A 19,245-nucleotide genomic window follows, 5' to 3' on the forward strand; every position below is an offset into this window, starting at 1 on the left:
ATCCTAGGCAGATGTACACCCTTCTAAGTCCATCGCCTTCAGTGGATTAAGAAGGATATAACTCTGCTTAGGATGGCACTGTAAATAACCATGTAAGCCAGCTGTTTGGCTATAAGCATTTCAAAGGCGAGAAACGAACAAGGGCTCATGTTCTCCCCTTCCCAAAATATGTTCCAGAAAATGTTTTTTCACGCTACCTTGTCTTCTTGCAAGATGCATAATCCATTACCAAAAAAGGGATTAATTTTCTGATAACATCGCACAGATGATGTGTGTAAACAAGACTCACAGTTTATCTGTTTTCATTAAGTTTAGAGTTCCTCAAAATGATCACAGAATGCTACTTCTGTAGCACTTAACCACTGCAGAACGGCAGGGAGCTTTACATGGAAAGTAGTGTGCCTGAGTGAGAAAAGCAGTACTCAGGATAATGGTACTGGGCCATGTGATTTTTGTTGCTCTGAGCAAAGGGGTATCCCCTCTTTTCACGGGGTACCGTTGCTAAGTCCTGGGACCTGGTCACTGGCAGATCTGGCAGGGGATATTAGCCCCGTGGGAGGGAAGGCAGCATGGTATAGTCCCAGCTCATCAGGTCTCAGAAGCTAAGCAGGGTGGGTACTTGGAAGGGAGACCCCAAGGAAGACTCTGCAGAGGAAGGCAATGGCAAACCACCTCTACTTAATCACTTGCCTTGAAAGCCCCTTACTGGGGTCACCATAAGTTGGCTGCAACTTGACGACACTTTACACGCACATACACCAGGGCTGCGTGTGTTGGCCCCACCAGAAAAGCTAATTGGTTTTTTTTTTAATGGGGGGAAAGCATTCAACAAACAAAGGTTATGTGTGATTGCTTACCACCAGCTCTACCTGTACATTTTGTAAACAGACAGATGTATCACCAATACAGACCGGCCGATAACACAAAAACAAACATTATTAAGTTGGTATTCAAAACACACTCAACACAGCTGCCATTTCCCCAGGTTTAGTAGCAAGTGAGCCCTGGCTTCTACCACAGGGACAAATCATGCACACAAGTTGTACACCATAGGTGAGAAATGGGCTACAAATTGCAATTTTTAAAAAATAAGGTATTCAAAAGTGGAACAAACGGACACCAGAGATGCTCCTTGCCTGGAGAAGCCATTTGCAGCACCATTCTAAGCAGAGTTACTTCCTTCTAAGCTCAAGGATTTCAACGGATTTAGAAAGGAGTAACCTTGCTCAGGATGGTACGGTCGGTCTGGGGCCGGCCTGCCAAGCATGCTGCGGCAAAGTGCTTCACTCACATTACATCACGATGGCTCGATTTCAGACATTACCATCGACATTCAAAATATTGTCGAAGGCTTTCACGGTCAGAGTTCATCGGTTCTTGTAGGTTATCCGGGCTGTGTGGTATTGGTATTTCCTGACGTTTTGCCAGCAGCTGTGGCAGGCATCTTCAGAGGAGTAACACTGAAGGACAGTGTCTCTCAGTGTCAAAGTGTGTTGGAAGAGTAATATATATAGTCAGAAGGGGGTTGGGTTTGAGCTGAGTCATTGTCCTGCAAAAGTATCAAAGGTAATGTGCTCATCATTGTCCTTTAAGTATCAGTGTTACTCCTCTGAAGATGCCTGCCACAGCTGCTGGCAAAACGTCAGGAAAGAAAATACCAAGAGCACGGTCACACAGTCCGGATAACCTACAAGAACTGATTACCATCGGCATTCATACAAGGTAGATATAATAAAACTCCTTTTGATCAACGTTTATGTCCCTGTTCTGTAAGTCAAATTGAAGATCTCCCACATCTTTTTTTTTTCACTGTCCAATATATAACTCTGTTCCATCTAGACTTACACAGAATGTTCCATATGTAATGGACATGGATGAGGCCCGAACAAGATTTTTATTGGCAGATGTAAATTCAAATATTATGTATAGTGTAGTTTCCTTTATCTTATTATCATCTAAACTGAGGAAGAGATTTGTAAATGCCACGGTACAGACTATATCATAGTAAGGCTAAAGTAGGGTAATTATCATGTTTTAAATTGCATAGTACAGATCTATTGTACAGTTTTTAGCTCGTATTACTATTGTTGTTAGTACGGGCATTGTAATTATTGCAGTTATCATTGCTCTGTTATTGTGAATAGCAGTACTACCATTATCGTTAAGGTCTGTGACCATAACATTAATAAATTGACTGACTGACATTACATCAATAGGTCTTGATTTAAAAAACCGGCATTATTGTCTCTGAATTAGAATAACAGAATCATAGAGTTGGAAGGTACCACCAGGGTCATCTAGTCCAACCCCCTGCACAATGCAGGACATTCACACCTACCTCAACTCTACACCTCCAGTGACCCCTACCCCATGCCCAGAAGATGGCCAAGATGCCTTCCCTCTCATCATCTGCTTAAGGTAATAGAATCAGCATTGCTGACAGATAGCCATCTAACCACTTCTTAAAAACCTCCAGGGAAGGAGAGCTCACCACCTCCCGAGGAAGGTAGCCCTGGCGGGGCTGAGTTTTGAACCGAGTACGTTCCTCTGTGAAATCACATGCAGAAGTATTCCAGTCTAAGGCCAACAGACTTAGACTGGAGTAACTCTGCACAGAATGGCACTGCTTAGCTCCAAGCTCATGGGTCTAAACCACAGTGCTACGCTGAGATCTAAGAAGACAGAGCAAAAGGCTTTAGGAAAAAATGGGTTGATCTCCAATCCTCACAAAAGGTTGGAACTCTTTTCATTTACTTTATGCTAATAATCCCTTGGTTGGGCCAGGGAGGAACTGTTAGCGTTAGTCTCCACCAGCGAGTCTCGGCACCTCTCTTCAAAGGCCTGCTTTGCTCTTTGAAAAGAAGCACCCTCGACATTCCTAGCTTTAACCACCTCATTTAAAATAAAGCAAAAAAAGCAGATGCCGTTCCGGGAGACCACGTATCACCGAAGGAGGTTGGGTCCATCCCATTGATCGTGACAGGTCACTGCACAGAACAGAGAGAGCGGGGCAATTTTAAGACAGTGCGCACACCAATGGCTGCCTCTCAGCAATGGAAATAAAAAACACGGCCTGCTAACTATGAAATGAAATGCTCAGACATGCAAGGAATTCATAGCCTGCTAGGGAAAGAAAGCCAGCTAGGATATATCTTAAACATCCCTTAGCTTTATATAGGGGACAGTCTGGAAAATCGACACTGTTGGCAATGACAACAACAAAAAGTTTCATTATTTTCTTTAGTGTTCTCATTCAGAACTCATAGAATCATAAAGTTGGAAGGGACCACTAGGGTCATCTAGTCTAACCCCCTGCACCATGCAGGAAATTCACAACTACCTCCCTCCACACCCCCAGTGACCTCTACTCCATGCCCAGAAGATGGCCAAGATGCCCTCCCTCTCATCATCTGACTAAGGTAATAGAATCTGCATTGCTGACAGCTGGCCATCTAGCCTCTGCTTAAAAGCCTCCAGGGGAGGAGCACTTACCACTTCCCGAGGAAGCCTGTTCCACTCTGTTAGAAAAAAATCAACGATGTACAAGAGAACAGAGGCAACTTGTGAATGCTTAGTTAATAGTGAATTTCCCCCCAAAAAAGATTGGGAGAAACAAAGTGCTTTTCACTGTCTCTGCAAGAGAATCCAAATGTCCTCCTTTGCTAATCATTCTAAGCACATCCATGCACATTTGTGCATTACCTTTTGCTGATTCGGACCTCTTCGGTAAATCCAGTGTATCAAAGTTCCTTTCCACATCGCCATTCTTCTTTCCTGTGCATGAAACAGAACAGTGAGCAGCAGAAGGCTTCAGTATACAACTAAACCCAAATCCATCATTGTCACTGCGAAAAACAAAAGCACAAATGGAACACGTATGTCCGTGTGACACATACCACTTATTATCATAAATGCATGCACTCACATCGTATTTGCACATATATCTTGGGCATGCGTCTGAGCTCCTTTATGGATTGAGATGGGAAAGTAATAAACACCATTTGTTTCTGCAACAGTTAAATCGACTCCTTGGCTTCCATCACTCAGACCTGGCTTTTCGGAGTGCCAAGTAAAAAAAACAACAAAAAACACTAGTGACCCTCAAAGCTGAAAGGTGGCAAAATAATGACTCACTCCTCCAAGGGCCTAATAAAGACATTTTTGGTGCCTGTTCTTCCAAGGAAAAAACACGTGAAGTGCAGGCAGAGGCAGTCCTGGAATTTCCCATGGTTACAAGTCCTGACTTTATTCACTTGTGAACACCATAAGAACGTAAGAAAGGCCATGCTGGATCAGACCAAGGCCCATCAAGCCCACTTTCACACAGTGGCCAACCAGGTGCCTCTAGGAAGACCAAAACAAGACAACGGCGGCAGCATTGTCCTGCCTGTGTTCCAAAGCATCTAATATAATAGGCCTGCTCCTCTGATCCTGGAGAGAATAGGTATGCATCATGACTAGTATCCATTTTTACTAGTAGCCATGAATAGCGCTCTCCTCCCTGAACATGTCCACTCCCCTATTAAAGTCTTCCAAGTTGGCAGGCTTTTATCCGTTTTGAATCTTTCACCCTCCAGCTTCAGCAGATGACCCCGCGTTCTAGTATTATGAGAGAGGGAGAAAAGCTCCCTGTCCACTCCCTCCATACCATGCATAATTTTATAGACCTCTGTCATGTCTCCCCTTAACTGCCTTCTTTCCAAGCTAAATAGCCCTAAGCGTTTTAACCATTCCTCATAGGGCAGCTGCTCTAGTCCCCCAGTCATTTTGATTGCTCTTTTCTGCACCTTCTCAAGCTCTGCAATACCCTTTTTTAGGTGTGGTGGCCAGAACTGTACACAGTATACACCAGATGCTGGAGGGGGCTGCTGCCCACATATTCCCTACTTGTAGACTACTTGGGAGACATCTGCTGGGTCAATACAGAATGCAAGATGTTGAACCAGATGGACTGTTTGGTCTGATTCAGCATAACTCTTCTTCTCTTTTTAGTGTGGTGGATCCTATCTCTGTCCCCACACTCCACTGAGCAAAGTTAAAAGCCTTCCTCGAGCCTAAGGAGAATTCCTCCAACTTATGTGGCTCTTCTTCCAACAGAAGAAACACTTAAGTTGGAGGAATCTCTTTAGGCTGGAGGAAGGCTCTTTGGAGAGTGGTTAGATCCATCACATTATGTTTTAAGAAGACACCAAAAACTGTACTCTTCAGCTATTGCAACATCCATCACAATATGGAGACCAGCACAGACGGAGATGGGCCAGAGAGTTTGGGGGTTGATGGCACAAGATGCAGAGGTGGAATCCTGTAAGACAGCATCCCTGAGGATTCATCACTTCCAAGACAACATTCAGTCCCACCCCAACAAAGGCAACACACCAGGTGAAAGCTGACTGAAAGACAACTGAGTACTAGGCTCCAGGACAGCCCCTCTAAGAAAGGACTGGAGTCTAGGACAGGTAGCCTATCAAGGGAAACATGTAAAATCTCAGCTGAACTCGTAGGAACAAGTCACCTGCTCCCAGAGAACTGTCCAGGGTGCTGAAGTGCCTAATTCTATACCATGTGACCAATCCTTCGTTCCTGATCTAGAACTGGATTCAATCCCGTTACCAATTTATAGACTACTCTTTGCCAATGATCCATGAAATGTTGCTGCTTCCTTTCCCTCCTACTTCTCCTTGGGCTTGGCCTCTCTAGGACTGAACAATAAGCTGTTTGAGGGACATTTCTTAGTGAATGGAAGTGTTTCTACAAGTTGATATTCATCTAAAAGCATTTACCAGTATAAAGCTATACCCAAATGTACCTAAAATAGCTGTTATCATTTTTCTTCTCTTAGTGGGATAAACCAGGCTGTGCTCCAAACTTTGTTTTGTTAAAGGCAAACATGTCTACCAGTGATTCAAAGGCCGATGGTCATGAAAGTTGCTCTCTCTCCCCTTCACTAACATTGCTCCTCTTTCCCTGTCCCCCCATGCCTCATGAGGGTTGTCTGCCTTAAATTTTTTAAAGTGCTGCATGTTCTTTGGTTCAAATTAATGTCCATTAAGCACTTTAGAAAAAGACTACAGCCAATTTTTTAAATGTACTCTTGCTCCAGGGTTACGAAGGTAATGAACTCTAATGTCCCAGCAGCTGGACAATCAGTACTATGCACAGCCAGCATTGTTGCAATAATATATACACCTGCCAACATAGCAGCAACTGTTGTTTCTTTACACATGTTTGTTCCTGGTATTCTGGATGCTGCAAAATGTGTAACTAGCGTGATATTGCATGCTAGAGTAAGAGAACAGTCATTGGAGATGCGGGCCTGGCTAGGTTTGGACTGATCATACCTGAATAATGAAAAGTGAAGCACAGGAAGCATTTTGTCTTCAAGACTTAGGGGGCACATCTGCACTACAAGTATAAACCAGTTTTAAACAATTTAATGTCAAATCTGAAGGTGTGTGCAGTAACTATGTCTAAGCGCCTCAGCCAGGTTTTTCTTTGACTGTTTTGGGAAGCTTGCGCTGCTGACGGGTAATTTAAAAACAAATAAACCTGCACATAAGTAAACCTTTGTTATCTTTATTCAGCTCCCACCTCAGCGATCTCCATATTCTGCTTGCCCATCACAAGAGCGACCTCACAGCAGCAAACCCCAAAACCTTTACACCTGCTACCATAATTATATATCATAAGAGAGGATCAGAGGGGAAAGTGTTATTTTTAAACAAGTCTGGTTCCCCAGACTCACAGGAACCTGTCTGGATCCCCCTCAGTTTGATAAAAGGCTCATCACAAATACCACCTCAGGTTTCAATTAATCCCAAGGCAAATTCAGCAATCCCATCATTTTGCTTTCCTGACACCATCCAAAATCCTTTCCCCCGCTTTGTTTAACTCTTCTGGCCAAAACACTGCGAAACCGAGTGAAAGGAATTTGTGAGAGCCCTCCTTTGTTCCAACTTCTCAGCCGCGCAAGAAAACGGAAGGCACATCACACATCCAGAGAACGGCCACCGTGACAGGACGCTGCCTCTCGCAATGACAGCCGTGTCCAACTGCTTAGCTAAAAAGCAGACTTTGTCGCTTCTTAGGAGTGCGAAAATAAAAAAAAATCATGACAGGAGGCAAGACGGAGATGGAACGAGCTCAATCTTCTTTGGTATGTTTACAGGACACTAAGGGCAACCACTGCGCGAAAAATAAGTCAGCGTCCATCAACTCACCCCCCCGACACACACACACAAACACAAATATCTCCTCAAATGCCTCTTACTAGATATATTGCAGATACAAAAAGCACCATTTTCAAAGTGGTATCCCCTATTTAAACAGAACAAAGCCGCCTCTAATTACCCTAGATTAGATTAATTCATGCCATCGTATTCCCTATTACTATGTATGGGTGTGAAAGCTGGACAATGAAGAAAGCTGATAGGAAGAAAATAGATTCCTTTGAAATGTGGTGTTGGAGGAGAGCGTTATGGATACCGTGGACTGCCAAAACAGTGGGTTATAGATCAAATCAAGCCTGAATTGACCCTAGAAGCTAAAATGACTAAACTGAGGCTATCGTTCTTCGGTCACATTATGAGAAGACAAGAGCCACTGGAAAAGACCATCATGCTAGGAAAAGTTGACGGCAGCAGGAAAACAGGAAGATCCAACAAGAGATGGATTGACTCAATAAAGGAAGCCACAGCCTTCAATTTGCAAGATCTGAGCAAGGCTGTCAAATATAGGACATTTTGGAGGAGTTTCATTCATAGGGTCGCCATGAGTCGGAAGCGACTTGACGGCACTTAACACACACACAATTACCCTAAGGAGTTGGTAGAACCTGAAAAGAGGAGAGCCTTCACAGTGGCCCAGTTACAAGTGTTTCCATCAGTAGTTATTAAAGGTAGATATGGTAGTATTCCATATGGTCAACGGTTTTGCCCCTGCTCTGCTGACCAGGTAGAAGACCTGCCACATGTTCTTTTCCACAGTGCCCTGTAAACCACAATATGACCTAGATTGATCCAATGCATACCACAGGTGTTGGTCTCAGAAGAAGTGCGAGGAAGATTCTTGCTGGCTGATGTAAATGTATCTATTACACAGAGAGTGCCCTCTTTTTTCATCATAGTGTTTAAATTAAGGGAAAGTTTTAATAGGCCTGATACAGGTAATATAATGGCTTGATATGGTCCACAATATCTTGGCAAATGATTTTAATGGGGGGAAGTTTTTATTGTTTTATTTCAATGTGTAGTAGCAGATGCTATTGTGATATTGGATCAATACAGCTGTGGGTTGAATTTCATTTTATTCTATTTTTTTTGGGTGTAGTTGGATTGTTAAGTCTGTGACCACAACATGAATAAATTTGATTTTACTAGTGGGATATCCTGCTTAATTACCCTCTCTACCTGCTCCAAAAGGCAGACATTCTCAAGCTCCTTAAGTGGGTGTCTCAAAAAATACAAAATACAGACAAGGAAATCAAATGCTACAATGTCTAGATGCAAGGACAACATAAGGAGTTGGATTCGGCCAGTTTTTCCACTCCACCTCACCCACTCCTTGCTACAGTTCCCATGTCACATCTTTTTAAAATACATGCAAGTCCTATGATCCCCAGTACAGCCTTTTTTTGGTGATATAAAAGGATGCCGCCTTTCTTTTTTACCAGCAGAAAAGCTGTTCGAATGCAACTCAAGAGCAGCTGTGAGGCCTTTTGTCAGTACTCAAAATGGCAGTTGTATCTGCAAGACAAGTAGGCAGCCCAGGTGAAGGAGAAATCCATCTTCTTCTAAGCAAGATGGGAGAAACACAGCAGAAGTCGGTGCCCCAGCAGTCCAGGACCAGCATTGTGATCTCTACAACATGGGGAAATGGTTCCAGCGATTGATAGAAGAAGAAAATAAGTGGCAGGGGGTATTAAAATTCTTAGCCACCCTGGGGCTGGCTTTGCCCACAATGTCCCACCACATCAGTTACAAGACTTCCTACACCATCTCAACTTGGTTGAGAGCCTGTTCCACAAAGCCAGAGCTACAGAGGAAAAAGCACAGGTTCTAGTTTATACCAGGTGGGCTACCTTAGGTGAGGGGACAGCCAGTAAGCAGACGCCTGAGAACTGCAGTTGGCACACAGGGACATAACGGGGGGTGGGGGCGGTCCTTTAGATAGGGATGTCCCCCAGTGCACTGATGCACCATGTACTGAACTATTTCTTCTCACCTAAGCTTGGAACCCTAGCTGAGCAGGATACAACTCATACCATTTATACACACAAAATTCTTCTCAAAATTATCACTAGCTTTCATTTGGCAGAACATTAGCTGTAATTCAAAGGCTGAACTGAAATCAACAACAAAAAAATCAAACAGACATTTTAAGCTGCTCAAAAAGAAGAGAGAAAATCCAGACTTTTTCTGCCTATTCCCTCAGAGTCTTGCAAATAGCAAGTCTACCATCTCTCAGTCTCTAACACTCAACAACGGCTTAAAGTTTTTACACACACCACATTTGTCTTTCGGCTACTTTCTTCTTCCCAACTAACTTTTTTCTTCTCAGCCCCTCAGCCCCAAACTGTGGCTGACAATACCCAGCCTTCTTTTCAACAGGGAAGAAGGGTATCCTCGGATGTGAAATGCTGCTCAAAAGCCCTTGCTGGAAGAGAGACAGCTTTTAAGATGGCTGCTGACAGGTCTGCTTTATGGGACTTGGCTATCAGAGCTGGCAGAGTCCTTGGGGAGAGGAAAAGCTGCCTGACAAGGAAAGTTGCTTATGTAATAAATGATTTGCAGTCTCTCAGGCCGTGAAATTAAAAGCTTCTTTAACTCCATCTTTTCTCAAACAAGGCACCATCAAACATATTGGATGTCCCGCATATTAACGATTCTCCTCCACGGGCAGCAACAGCTTTTTACGGACATTGGAAGAAGTCAGGAAAGGCTTTGATAAGCAACTGAAAAATTAAGAGTAAAATTGTTTGACTGAAACTCTGGGGAGGCAGAACTCTCCCCCCAAGATCACAATTTACACCTCAAGGCTAAAATAACAGCTGCTATCTTTTCTGGACAAAAAATTGGGTAGGACAGGCACTCAGGACTGATCCTTCCATGAGGGCCCCCGCATGCAACCTTCTGGGATGTGGATCCAAGGAGTAGCTGATGTGAGCATGCTGCCTTATATACGAAGCTGCCTTATACTGAATCAGATCATCGGTTAGTCAAGATCCATCTTGTCCAGTCAGACTGACAGCAGCTCTCTAGAATCTCAGGCTGAGATCTTTCATATCACCTATGCCCTGATCCTTTTAACTGGAAATGCCGGGAATTGAACCTGGGATCTTCTGTATGCCAAGTATATGCACTACCATTGTGACATGCCCCCTCCCTGTGATTGAATGCTGTTCTCCCTTGCTTTCATTCCAGGGAGTGTTTCCATGCCAACATTACATAATGGCTGGTGCGGAAACTCTGTGGGGCTGGGGAATCTATGTGGTAATGTACATGGAATGGAGTCAGTTGTCAAATCCTCTAAGAATAAGAAGAAAAGAAGAGTTGGTTTTCATATGCCAATTTTCTCTACCTTTTAAGGAGAATCAAACAGGCTTACAATCTCCTTCCTTTCCTCTCCCCACAACGGACACCTTGTGAGGTAGGTGGGGATGAGAGAGTGCGATTAGCCAAGGTCACCCAGCTGGCTTCATGTGTAGGAGTGGGGAAACCAACCCGGTTCACCAGATTAGAGTCTGCCGCTCATGTGGAGGAGGGGGGAATCAAACCCAGTTCTCCAGATTAGAGTCCACTGCTCTTAACCACGTCACCACACTGGTGGTAGAAAGTATCATCAAGTAACAGCCAACTTATGGTGACCTAATAGGGTTTTCAGGCAAGAGACGTTCAGAGGTGGTTTGCCATTACCAGCCTCTGCACAGTGATCCTGATATTTCTTGGTGGTCTCCCATTCAAATTCTAATCTGGGTCGACCCTGTTTTGCTCCCAAGATGTAATGAGATCGGGCTATCCTGGGTCATCCAGGTCAGGGTGATGAAAAGATGCTCCCCATCTAATTGGGCAGCAGATTAAAATAATAAAAATTATTTTTATAACAAGTGCTTGGGAGAAGCATTGAGTGGCAGGCATCCTTTTAGAAGATGATGAAGAAGAAGAGTTGGCTTTTATTGGCTGATTTCCCCTATCTTTTAAGGAGAATCAAACCAGCTTACAATCTCCTTCTTTTCCTCCCCCCATAAAAGACACCTTGTGAGGTAGGTGAGGCTGAGAGAGCTCTAAGAGAACTGTGACTAGCCCAAGGTCTCCAGAAGTCTTCATGGGGAGGAGTGGGGAAACCAACAAGGTTCACCAGATTAGGGTCCGCCGCTCTTAACTACTACACCATACTATATTTCGCTTTCTGCCTCCTACAGGAGGGAAGATATTTATTAATGTTTTTAAAATGTGATATTCTGCCTCTCAATATGTTTCTGGGAAGGGAAATCCTCTTCTCAGAGGCTGCCTACTGGAACCCATGCTTCATCTGAAAAACAGGCAAAGTAGTATTTTGTTCTTCAGAAGTACTTTGTTCTTCTATTCAGAGGCAGATTAAATCAAATTTAATTGATTAATTAACCAATAAGTCACACAATTAATTGACCAAACTATCTTTAATCAGGTGATAACCCTAATGCTAATGAATCATGTTTGTTCACTGGAAAACGCACACTGCTGAGCATTTGCCCACAAACTGAAGCATTGGCACAGAAGAGATTTCAAAAATTCATACTGGAAACATCAACGTACACAAAATGAAACAATAAAGACACTGTGTGTATCCTCCCACATGACTGTCTCCTTCTCTGTGCCAATACAACCTGTTTCAAATGGCAAATTGCCATTTCTGAGTTTCTGAGTGTATGAGTTTCTATACTCATAGACATTGCAATATTGAGGAGAGACAGTAATATATTTGGTGCATAACATGATAGACCACCTTACAGCAGTGGTGGATTGCTTAGGACACCATTAGCGGCTCTCACTACCCTTGACAGCTTTCCACCAATCCCCACAACTAAAACCTCAAAGTTCCCCAGAAAACAGTTCAGACCTATTATGCTGTACATATCTCAGAACTGCCTCTTCCTTTCCATCCATTCTACTGCAGCATCTAAAATAATAAGAGAAGATATGCCCAACTATATCATCACTATGCCATGCTAGGCATTGGACTGGTTTACTCAGAATGTGATTGTTACATGCCCCAACCCAGCAAGTGTGGTGTAGTGGTTAAAAGCAGTGGTTTGGAGCAGTGGACTCTGATCTGGTGAACCAGGTTTGATTCCCTACTCCTCCACATGAACGGGGGAGGCTAATCTGGTGAACTGGATTCGTTTCCCCACTCCTGCACACAAAGCCAGCTGGTTGGCCTTGGGCTAGTCACAGCTCTCTTAGAGCTCTCTCAGCCCCACCAACCTCACAGGGTGTCTGTTGTGGGGAGGGGAAGGGAAGGTGATTGTAAGCCGGTTTGATTCTCCCTTAAGTGGTAGAGAAAGTCGGCATATAAAAACCAACTCTTCTTTTTCTAACAGATGCTGAGCTTCCACCAGGAAAAAGCAGCCAGTGACAACAACATCATCATGTTATAACTTTGGCGAGCCAACAAAAAGTCAAAAGGCAATGCAAGATGGTTGCCTATGTTTTACAGCATAAAAATTTGAGACAATCTTACTAGATGTTGGTGTAATTGGTAATATACATAAGTAATTCCAAACATCTCTGTTAAGATTTATACAATTGGCTTCTTAACAGAAAGAGACTAACCTATTATAATTCTGTTTTTTAAGACAACCTATTACATGCCTGGTATGTTTTATATTGCCTGTATATGCATATATATATCTGTAAATGTGTGCATGTGTTACATGGGTTTCAAATAGACCACTGAGGAAGGCCATATAGGCCGAAACGTGTCTGGCATGTGGTTATAGATATCAACCTTAGGAAATGCCATTGTGCTGTTCTAACGTTTTTAAATAATTTTAATCTTGACATAGCGCTTCTAATAAATAATATATTTTCATTATTTATATATATTTCTCATCCCACCCAACCTTGGGAACCCAACTTCTGATGACATGTACAGCCCTTCTGAGAAGACAGACAGGAAAATTCACCCGGTTAAGCCTGAATTCACCATAGTGATGTTCATCAATCAACAGAAAATGAAATTGAACAAGCACAGATGAGCACAAGTTATCGAAACAACGCATGCTGGGATGCAGGAAGGGGCAGGAGAAAGAAGCCCACCCAGATGCCACCCTTCGATATGGTAGAAGGGGAAGTAAAGCGATACCAGAAAAGAAATGTGGGAAGGAACATTCTAGAAGGACTCACCTTGATTGAACCATTCCTCTAACAACCAGAAAAGCACCAAAGAAAAAAGAAAAAAGAAAGAGTTTTACAGGAGGAAGAAAAGACAGAAGCAGAATATTAATGGAGCGCGTTCAAAACTAGAGAGATACAGGTGAAAGAGCGACTCCGAGTTTGCCAACAGAACATCTGTGCCTCCCCCCCTTGCCAAAAGAACAGCCCATCTGCGTAGGTTCTTCTCTCTGTTTGGTTTTCCATAAACACACCAAAGCTTGCCAAGGAGGGAACAGAGCAGCTCTGATGCTGACGGGATTTGAAACGATATAATGACCGTGAAACAAAATGACTCAGAAACCGGACTTTACAACATCCCTGAAATATGTGCGTGCGTAAAGTGCTGTCAAGTCGCAGCCAACTTACGGCAGCCCAGTAGGGTTTTCAAGGCAAGAGGCCAACAGAGGTGGTTTGCCATTGCCTGCCTCTGCCTAGCGACCCTGCTATTCCTTGGTGGTCTCCAATCCAATTACTAACCAGGGCCGACCCTGCTTAGCTTCTTAGATCTGACAAGATCTGGCTAGCCTGGGCCATCCAGGTCAGGACAACCTTCTGCATTGTGTGTATGTGTGTGAAGTGCCATCAAGTCACAGCCAACTTACTGGCAGCCCAGTAGGGTTTTCAAAGCAAGAGACCAACAGAAGTGGTTTGCCATTGCCTTTCTCTGCATAGTGACCCTGGTCTCCCATCCAAGTCTCCCATCCAAGTCCTCACCAGGGCCGACCCTTTCTTAGCTTCTGAAATCTGATGAGATCAGACTAGCCTGGGCTGTCCATGTCAGGGCAGCCCTGTAATATAGGCTAGTATTATTACTGGGAAGAGCTTAGAGAGTCTTCAACAAACTATCAAAGGTAGCAGCCTTTTAAAAGGAGAGAAAGGAATAGGACACAGAGAAAAGAATACATTGCTATCAGACATAGATAGTCGAACAGTAAGGTATCCAGCATGCTTAGGTAATGCTTTTGACATTCCAGACCAAGCTGATCCAGATGTGCATTCAAACTATATCCCTTTTTGATTGGCTTGTCTGGTCATACCTACAGAGTCAGCAAACCTCTAAAAACCAGTGCTGGAAGGCAGAAGCAGGGAAGGGCCTCGGTCTCTATGCTCTGTTCTTTGGCCCTCCAGGTTGACTGCTGTGTGAAACAGGATAATGGACTAGATGGACCACTGGTCTGATCCAGCAAAGATCTACTTACATTAGGTTTTTTGCCTTGGGGTGCAGAATATCTAACCGGGAACCACATTTTCTCATTTCTTAGCTTCTTGGATAATATTTGCACAGTTAGAGAAGAAAATCTAAGTGTTCATATGGTTAATTGTTTTCCCAAAACTCTGCAGCCACCATTCTGTGCAGTTCAGAGAATGCCCTCTGGCAGGCGGCTCTACCTATTTTATTTTTGACATGGAAAAACCTGTTATCATTTGGGCAGGGTACAGAGATACTTGGCTGCACTGCTGAAGCCATCAGCATGCTAGAGGAAGCCCTCCTGGATAGGAAAGCAGTAGCAGGTTTCAGAGACTTAAGGAAAGGGGGCTTTGTCTCTCTTTGTGTTCCCAGAATCAGGGCTAGAAGTGACTACTGGAAAGAATATCCCCAGAAAGCTATAAATCATGGCCAAGCCTCACATTATGTAGGAGATGTATGATATGATCTCCTCCTATTATGGGAGGGACAGAACTGGATCGGGGCCATGGCAGTAGGGGCAGTAGGCTTAGCCCTTTCCCCATGCTGTTGTTCCTCAGGAAATCAACCCCCTTGAAGAAGAAGAGTTGTTTTTTATATGCCGACTTTCTCTCCCACTTAAGGAAGAATCAAACTGGCTTACAATCACCTTCCCTTCCCCTCCCCACAACAGATACCCTGGGAGGTAGTTGGGGCTGAGCGAGTGTGACTAGCCCAAGGTCACCCAGCTGGCTTCATGTGTAGGAGTGGGGAAACAAATCCAGTTCACCAGATTTAGCCTCTGCCACTCCTGTGGAGGAGTGGGGAATCAAAACCGGTTCTCCAGATCAGACTCCACCGCTCCAAACCACCACTCTTAACCACTATACCATGCATGCTGTTAGTCATGGTGGGGGGAAAGTAGACAGGTTGGCCATTCATACGCTTGCCTATAGATGGAAAAACAGACTGAAAGCCAAGATACATACTCAGCAGAACCTCATAGTGTTGCTCTTGACTGTTCTAGCTTAGGCAGGGGAAATGACATATTTGAATACTGCCCCAGCAAGAGAATTCAGGGTGGACAGAACTTAAACACACCTAATCCAAGTCAGAAACCCTTTTGGAACACTTGTAAGACTTTCCTGTTTGAGCTGGTATCCAACTGCCAGAGTTCAGCAGGTTTAGGATAGTTATAGATTAATTGGTAATTCTGTTCTTATTGAGAGGTTTTATCCCCACCCTAAACAGCTGTTAAGTTCAAAAATGCCCTAAAGTGAAGTTGTAAGCCTACAAATACTTGCCAGGAAGGAAGCCTCATTTAACACTGTGGGGGTAACTTCTGAGTTACAGAGGACCAGTTTGTAATCCACCAAAGCAGATCTGCAAAGAGAGATTGAGGCCTGGTCTATGCATACTGAGGAAGGAGGTGGTAGAATGAAGAGCAGGTAGAATGCAATGCATCATTGGAGACTGAAGGTGAAGGATCACATTTTGGAATGCTCCCCTATGTTTGCATGCTCCCTGCAAGCAAGGAGAGGGGCTACAACCTGTCTCCCTGCTCTGTTAGTCTTCTAGTCTCAAGGGCACTTTTTATATGAGGGGACATTTAAAGTGGAAAATTACATTCAGGCTATGTGCATAAAGTATATATAAAACATAGATGAATTTCGTGTTTACACTTGGGTCCCATCCCCAAGATATTGCATTACGTATATGCAAAAATTTCAAAATATTCCAAAATATGGAAAGAGCCAAAATATGGACCACTTCCAGTCCCAAGCAGACCAGATAAGGGATACTCAACCTGTACCAGCAACCATAAACTGTGCTGGATAACATACTGTTTAGTATACTGAGTAAAGTGCATTCACCTCCATGTAGAATTCTGGAAGATCCACCAGCTTCTGCCCTTTTAACAAAATAGGCAACAGTGTTGTTTGCTTACAGAATACGAAATGCCTCTTCGGCGATGCTGAAGCCACCCACCAAGATAGTAATTAACAAGGGACATCAGATTGTGCGCCCTAATTAAACGTGTAAGATAAATCATGGATCGGTGTGCCTCTTTATCCCTATGATTATAAAGTTCTATGCAGCCAAGGGGGGCGGGGGAGATCAAAGCACATAAACTGTGCAGGGCCACTTGGATCTACATCGATCCGGCACAGCTCAATTCACTGCTTTCTGTTCCGCAGATGCCTCGGTGTGATGCTTTTGATCTACCCTGCCATCCACTTACAGTGGTCCTGATTGTGTAGGATTATTTCTGGGAGACTGGTTATGTTCTGTGGGTGATAGCTTAGACTGAATGGCATTCTGGTCCTTTCCTAATCTTGCGTTTCTATATCCGTGCATTTCTGTAAAGGCTCAAACACATAGGCATGTGGGCAAAATCACCTTGTATACCGTGCACACCCCAGCATATGTAATTCCCAGTTGGTTGTGTGGTTGGAAGAATACTCTAGAGCAGGAGTGTCGAACATAAGGCCCGAGGGCCAGATCCGGCCCCTTGAGAGCTCTTATCCAGCCCGCAAGCCAGCCAAGGCTCTCACTCTCAGTTTGGGTTGGTGAGGTATGACTCGGCCCGACCAAGAGATATTAATGTCATATCCGGCCCTCGTAACAATTGAGTTCAACACTCCTGCTCTAGAGCGAGTGAATTGTGAGTTCTAGTCCTGTTTTGAAGGGAGGGTGCCACAGTTCAGTGACAGAATGCATGCTTTGCATGTTGAAGGTCCCCAGTCCAATCTTAGTCATCTTCGTGCGCTGATTTTACTGTTGGTTTTGTGGCAGTGCTAACCTTTGGGGACATGATATTTTTATGTCACTATATCATTTTTGTTTGTTTGTTTTTAGCACTGCTCTTTTTTATTGTTTAGGAGTGCATTTGTCATTATTTTATATTGCAAACTGCCTTGAGAGCCTTTGGCTGAGAGCTGTGGTCTTTAAATCTCCACAGTGTGGAAAAAAACCATCTCCAGATAGGCTCACATCTGGATAATAGTACGTTCTTGTGGAGAACCTGGGGTTCCACAACTCCTCCCTGTCTGTTTCCGTGGCTCCAGCCAAGACTCCAGAGCTGTCTAAGGCCTCGGATGCAGAGCAGGGAGGGGGTTAACCACACCACGTTCCTCCTCCTCTCTTCCCAAGTCTCTCCTCCACAGCCTGGAGAAGACCTGGAGCCTCGTCCCTGGCCTGCTGTTTGGCCCCTTTATGGGTCAGGCTTCATCATGCGCATGCCCGGCAGCCGACCCTGACCTCTCTCACCTGTTCCTTGTCTACCTAATAGCCTGGCTATATTGGGCCAGCCGCAACTGCTGCCAGCATCTCCTGAAAGGGGCTGCTTGGTGATGTGGAGGAGCTATGCATCATCTGGACAGGAGGTATTGGCACTCCTGTCCAGGTGATGAGAGCCAGCGTGGTGTAGTGGTTAAGAGCGGTGGTTTGGAGGCTAATCTGGTGAACTGCATTTGTTTCCCCACTCCTACACACGAAGCTAGCTGGGTGACCTTGGGCAAGTCACAGCTCTGTTAGAACTCTCTCACCCCCGCCTACCTCACAGAGTGTCTGTTGTGGGGAGGGGAAGGGAAGGTGATTGTAAGCCAGTTTGAGTCTCCCTTAAGTGGTAGAGAAAGTTGGCATATAAAAACCAACTCTTCTTCTTCTCCTCCTTCTTCATGCAGGAGGCAGCCCAAAGGTCAGGGCTGGGGAGATGACCACCTGCCATGGACTTGGAAAGCCTGGGAGAAGGTCCAGTCTTGGACAGTTCTCATGCTTCTCATTTCCTCTGCATTCTACAGGGAATCCATTTGCCAAGCCAGACACTAACCAATCAGCGTGCAGTCTGGGCCAAGTTGAACCATCACCACCTTAATAAAACAAAACCCACCAGCAACATCAAGGCTGCCATGGCACACACCTTTGGCCTTCTTCCCTCCAAAGCAGCCAGCGTCATCTTTTTTCTTTTTCTGAGTGCCTCCCAAATTTCCCAGCTGGTTTGCTTCTAGTTCTTGAAACTTGTCCGCTCCCGGTACCTCTTTGTGGACGTGGTAGGAGAGGTTCCGCATGATGCACACACAATTCTCCACCGACTGTGGTGAGACAGATATGGGGGAAAGAAGAAAAGAGTTTGTTATCATGTGTGTTATGTCGTGGAGGGGGAACACAACCACCTAATATAGAACCCCCCCATCGAGAAAAGTCCCTGTAATTTCCCCAGTAGTTAGGCGCTGCAGCTCAGAGAAAGTCAGCCTAATTTGTCTGTTCGAGATCCCTCAGGGTCAGTCTCCAGCTAATGAATCTCAGGTGGCAGAACTAGGAAAGACCACTGCCTGGGACTATGGAGCAGCTTCATTTGTCAGGGGCTTGTCAAAGTCAGGAAGCAAACAACAACAAAAGCCAACCAAGCTTCCATATGGTGTGTTTTGCTAGGGGGGGTAGGAGAGGGGGGAGAATCTTTTCCTTTCTGTAGGCTTTACTAGTTGGAAAAAAAGAGCACCTCAGCAAAACTTGCAACTGTGATTCTTGGGATTCCAAGCTCGAATGAGCTCTGCAATCTGTAGATGTGATCCAAAGAACCAGACAACAGCTACTCATTTCTACACTGCCCTTCCTCTAAAGAGGAGGAGAAGAAGAAGAAGAGGAGAGTCGGTTTTTTTATATGCCACC

At 44.4% G+C, this 19,245-nt stretch overlaps 1 protein-coding gene across 5 annotated transcripts in view; it reads right to left on the bottom strand.

Moving 5' to 3' along the window:
• Positions 1-19,245, bottom strand: part of ARVCF (ARVCF delta catenin family member) — a 291,383-nt gene that overhangs the window by 60,097 nt on the left and 212,041 nt on the right. For 4 of the 5 annotated variants that reach the window (XM_056859270.1, XM_056859268.1, XM_056859272.1 and 1 more), the window contains exons 7-9: positions 18,497-18,668; positions 13,380-13,397; positions 3,703-3,774 (exon numbers count right to left, since the gene is read on the bottom strand). In XM_056859270.1, coding sequence (XP_056715248.1) covers positions 3,703-3,774; positions 13,380-13,397; positions 18,497-18,668 — 262 coding nt within the window. The remainder of the gene's footprint in view (positions 1-3,702; positions 3,775-13,379; positions 13,398-18,496; positions 18,669-19,245) is intronic. The other variant, XM_056859269.1, reaches the window with a different exon arrangement.

The sequence above is a fragment of the Euleptes europaea genome, chromosome 13 (assembly GCF_029931775.1).
Source record: "Euleptes europaea isolate rEulEur1 chromosome 13, rEulEur1.hap1, whole genome shotgun sequence".
Taxonomy (NCBI): Eukaryota; Metazoa; Chordata; class Lepidosauria; order Squamata; family Sphaerodactylidae; genus Euleptes; species Euleptes europaea.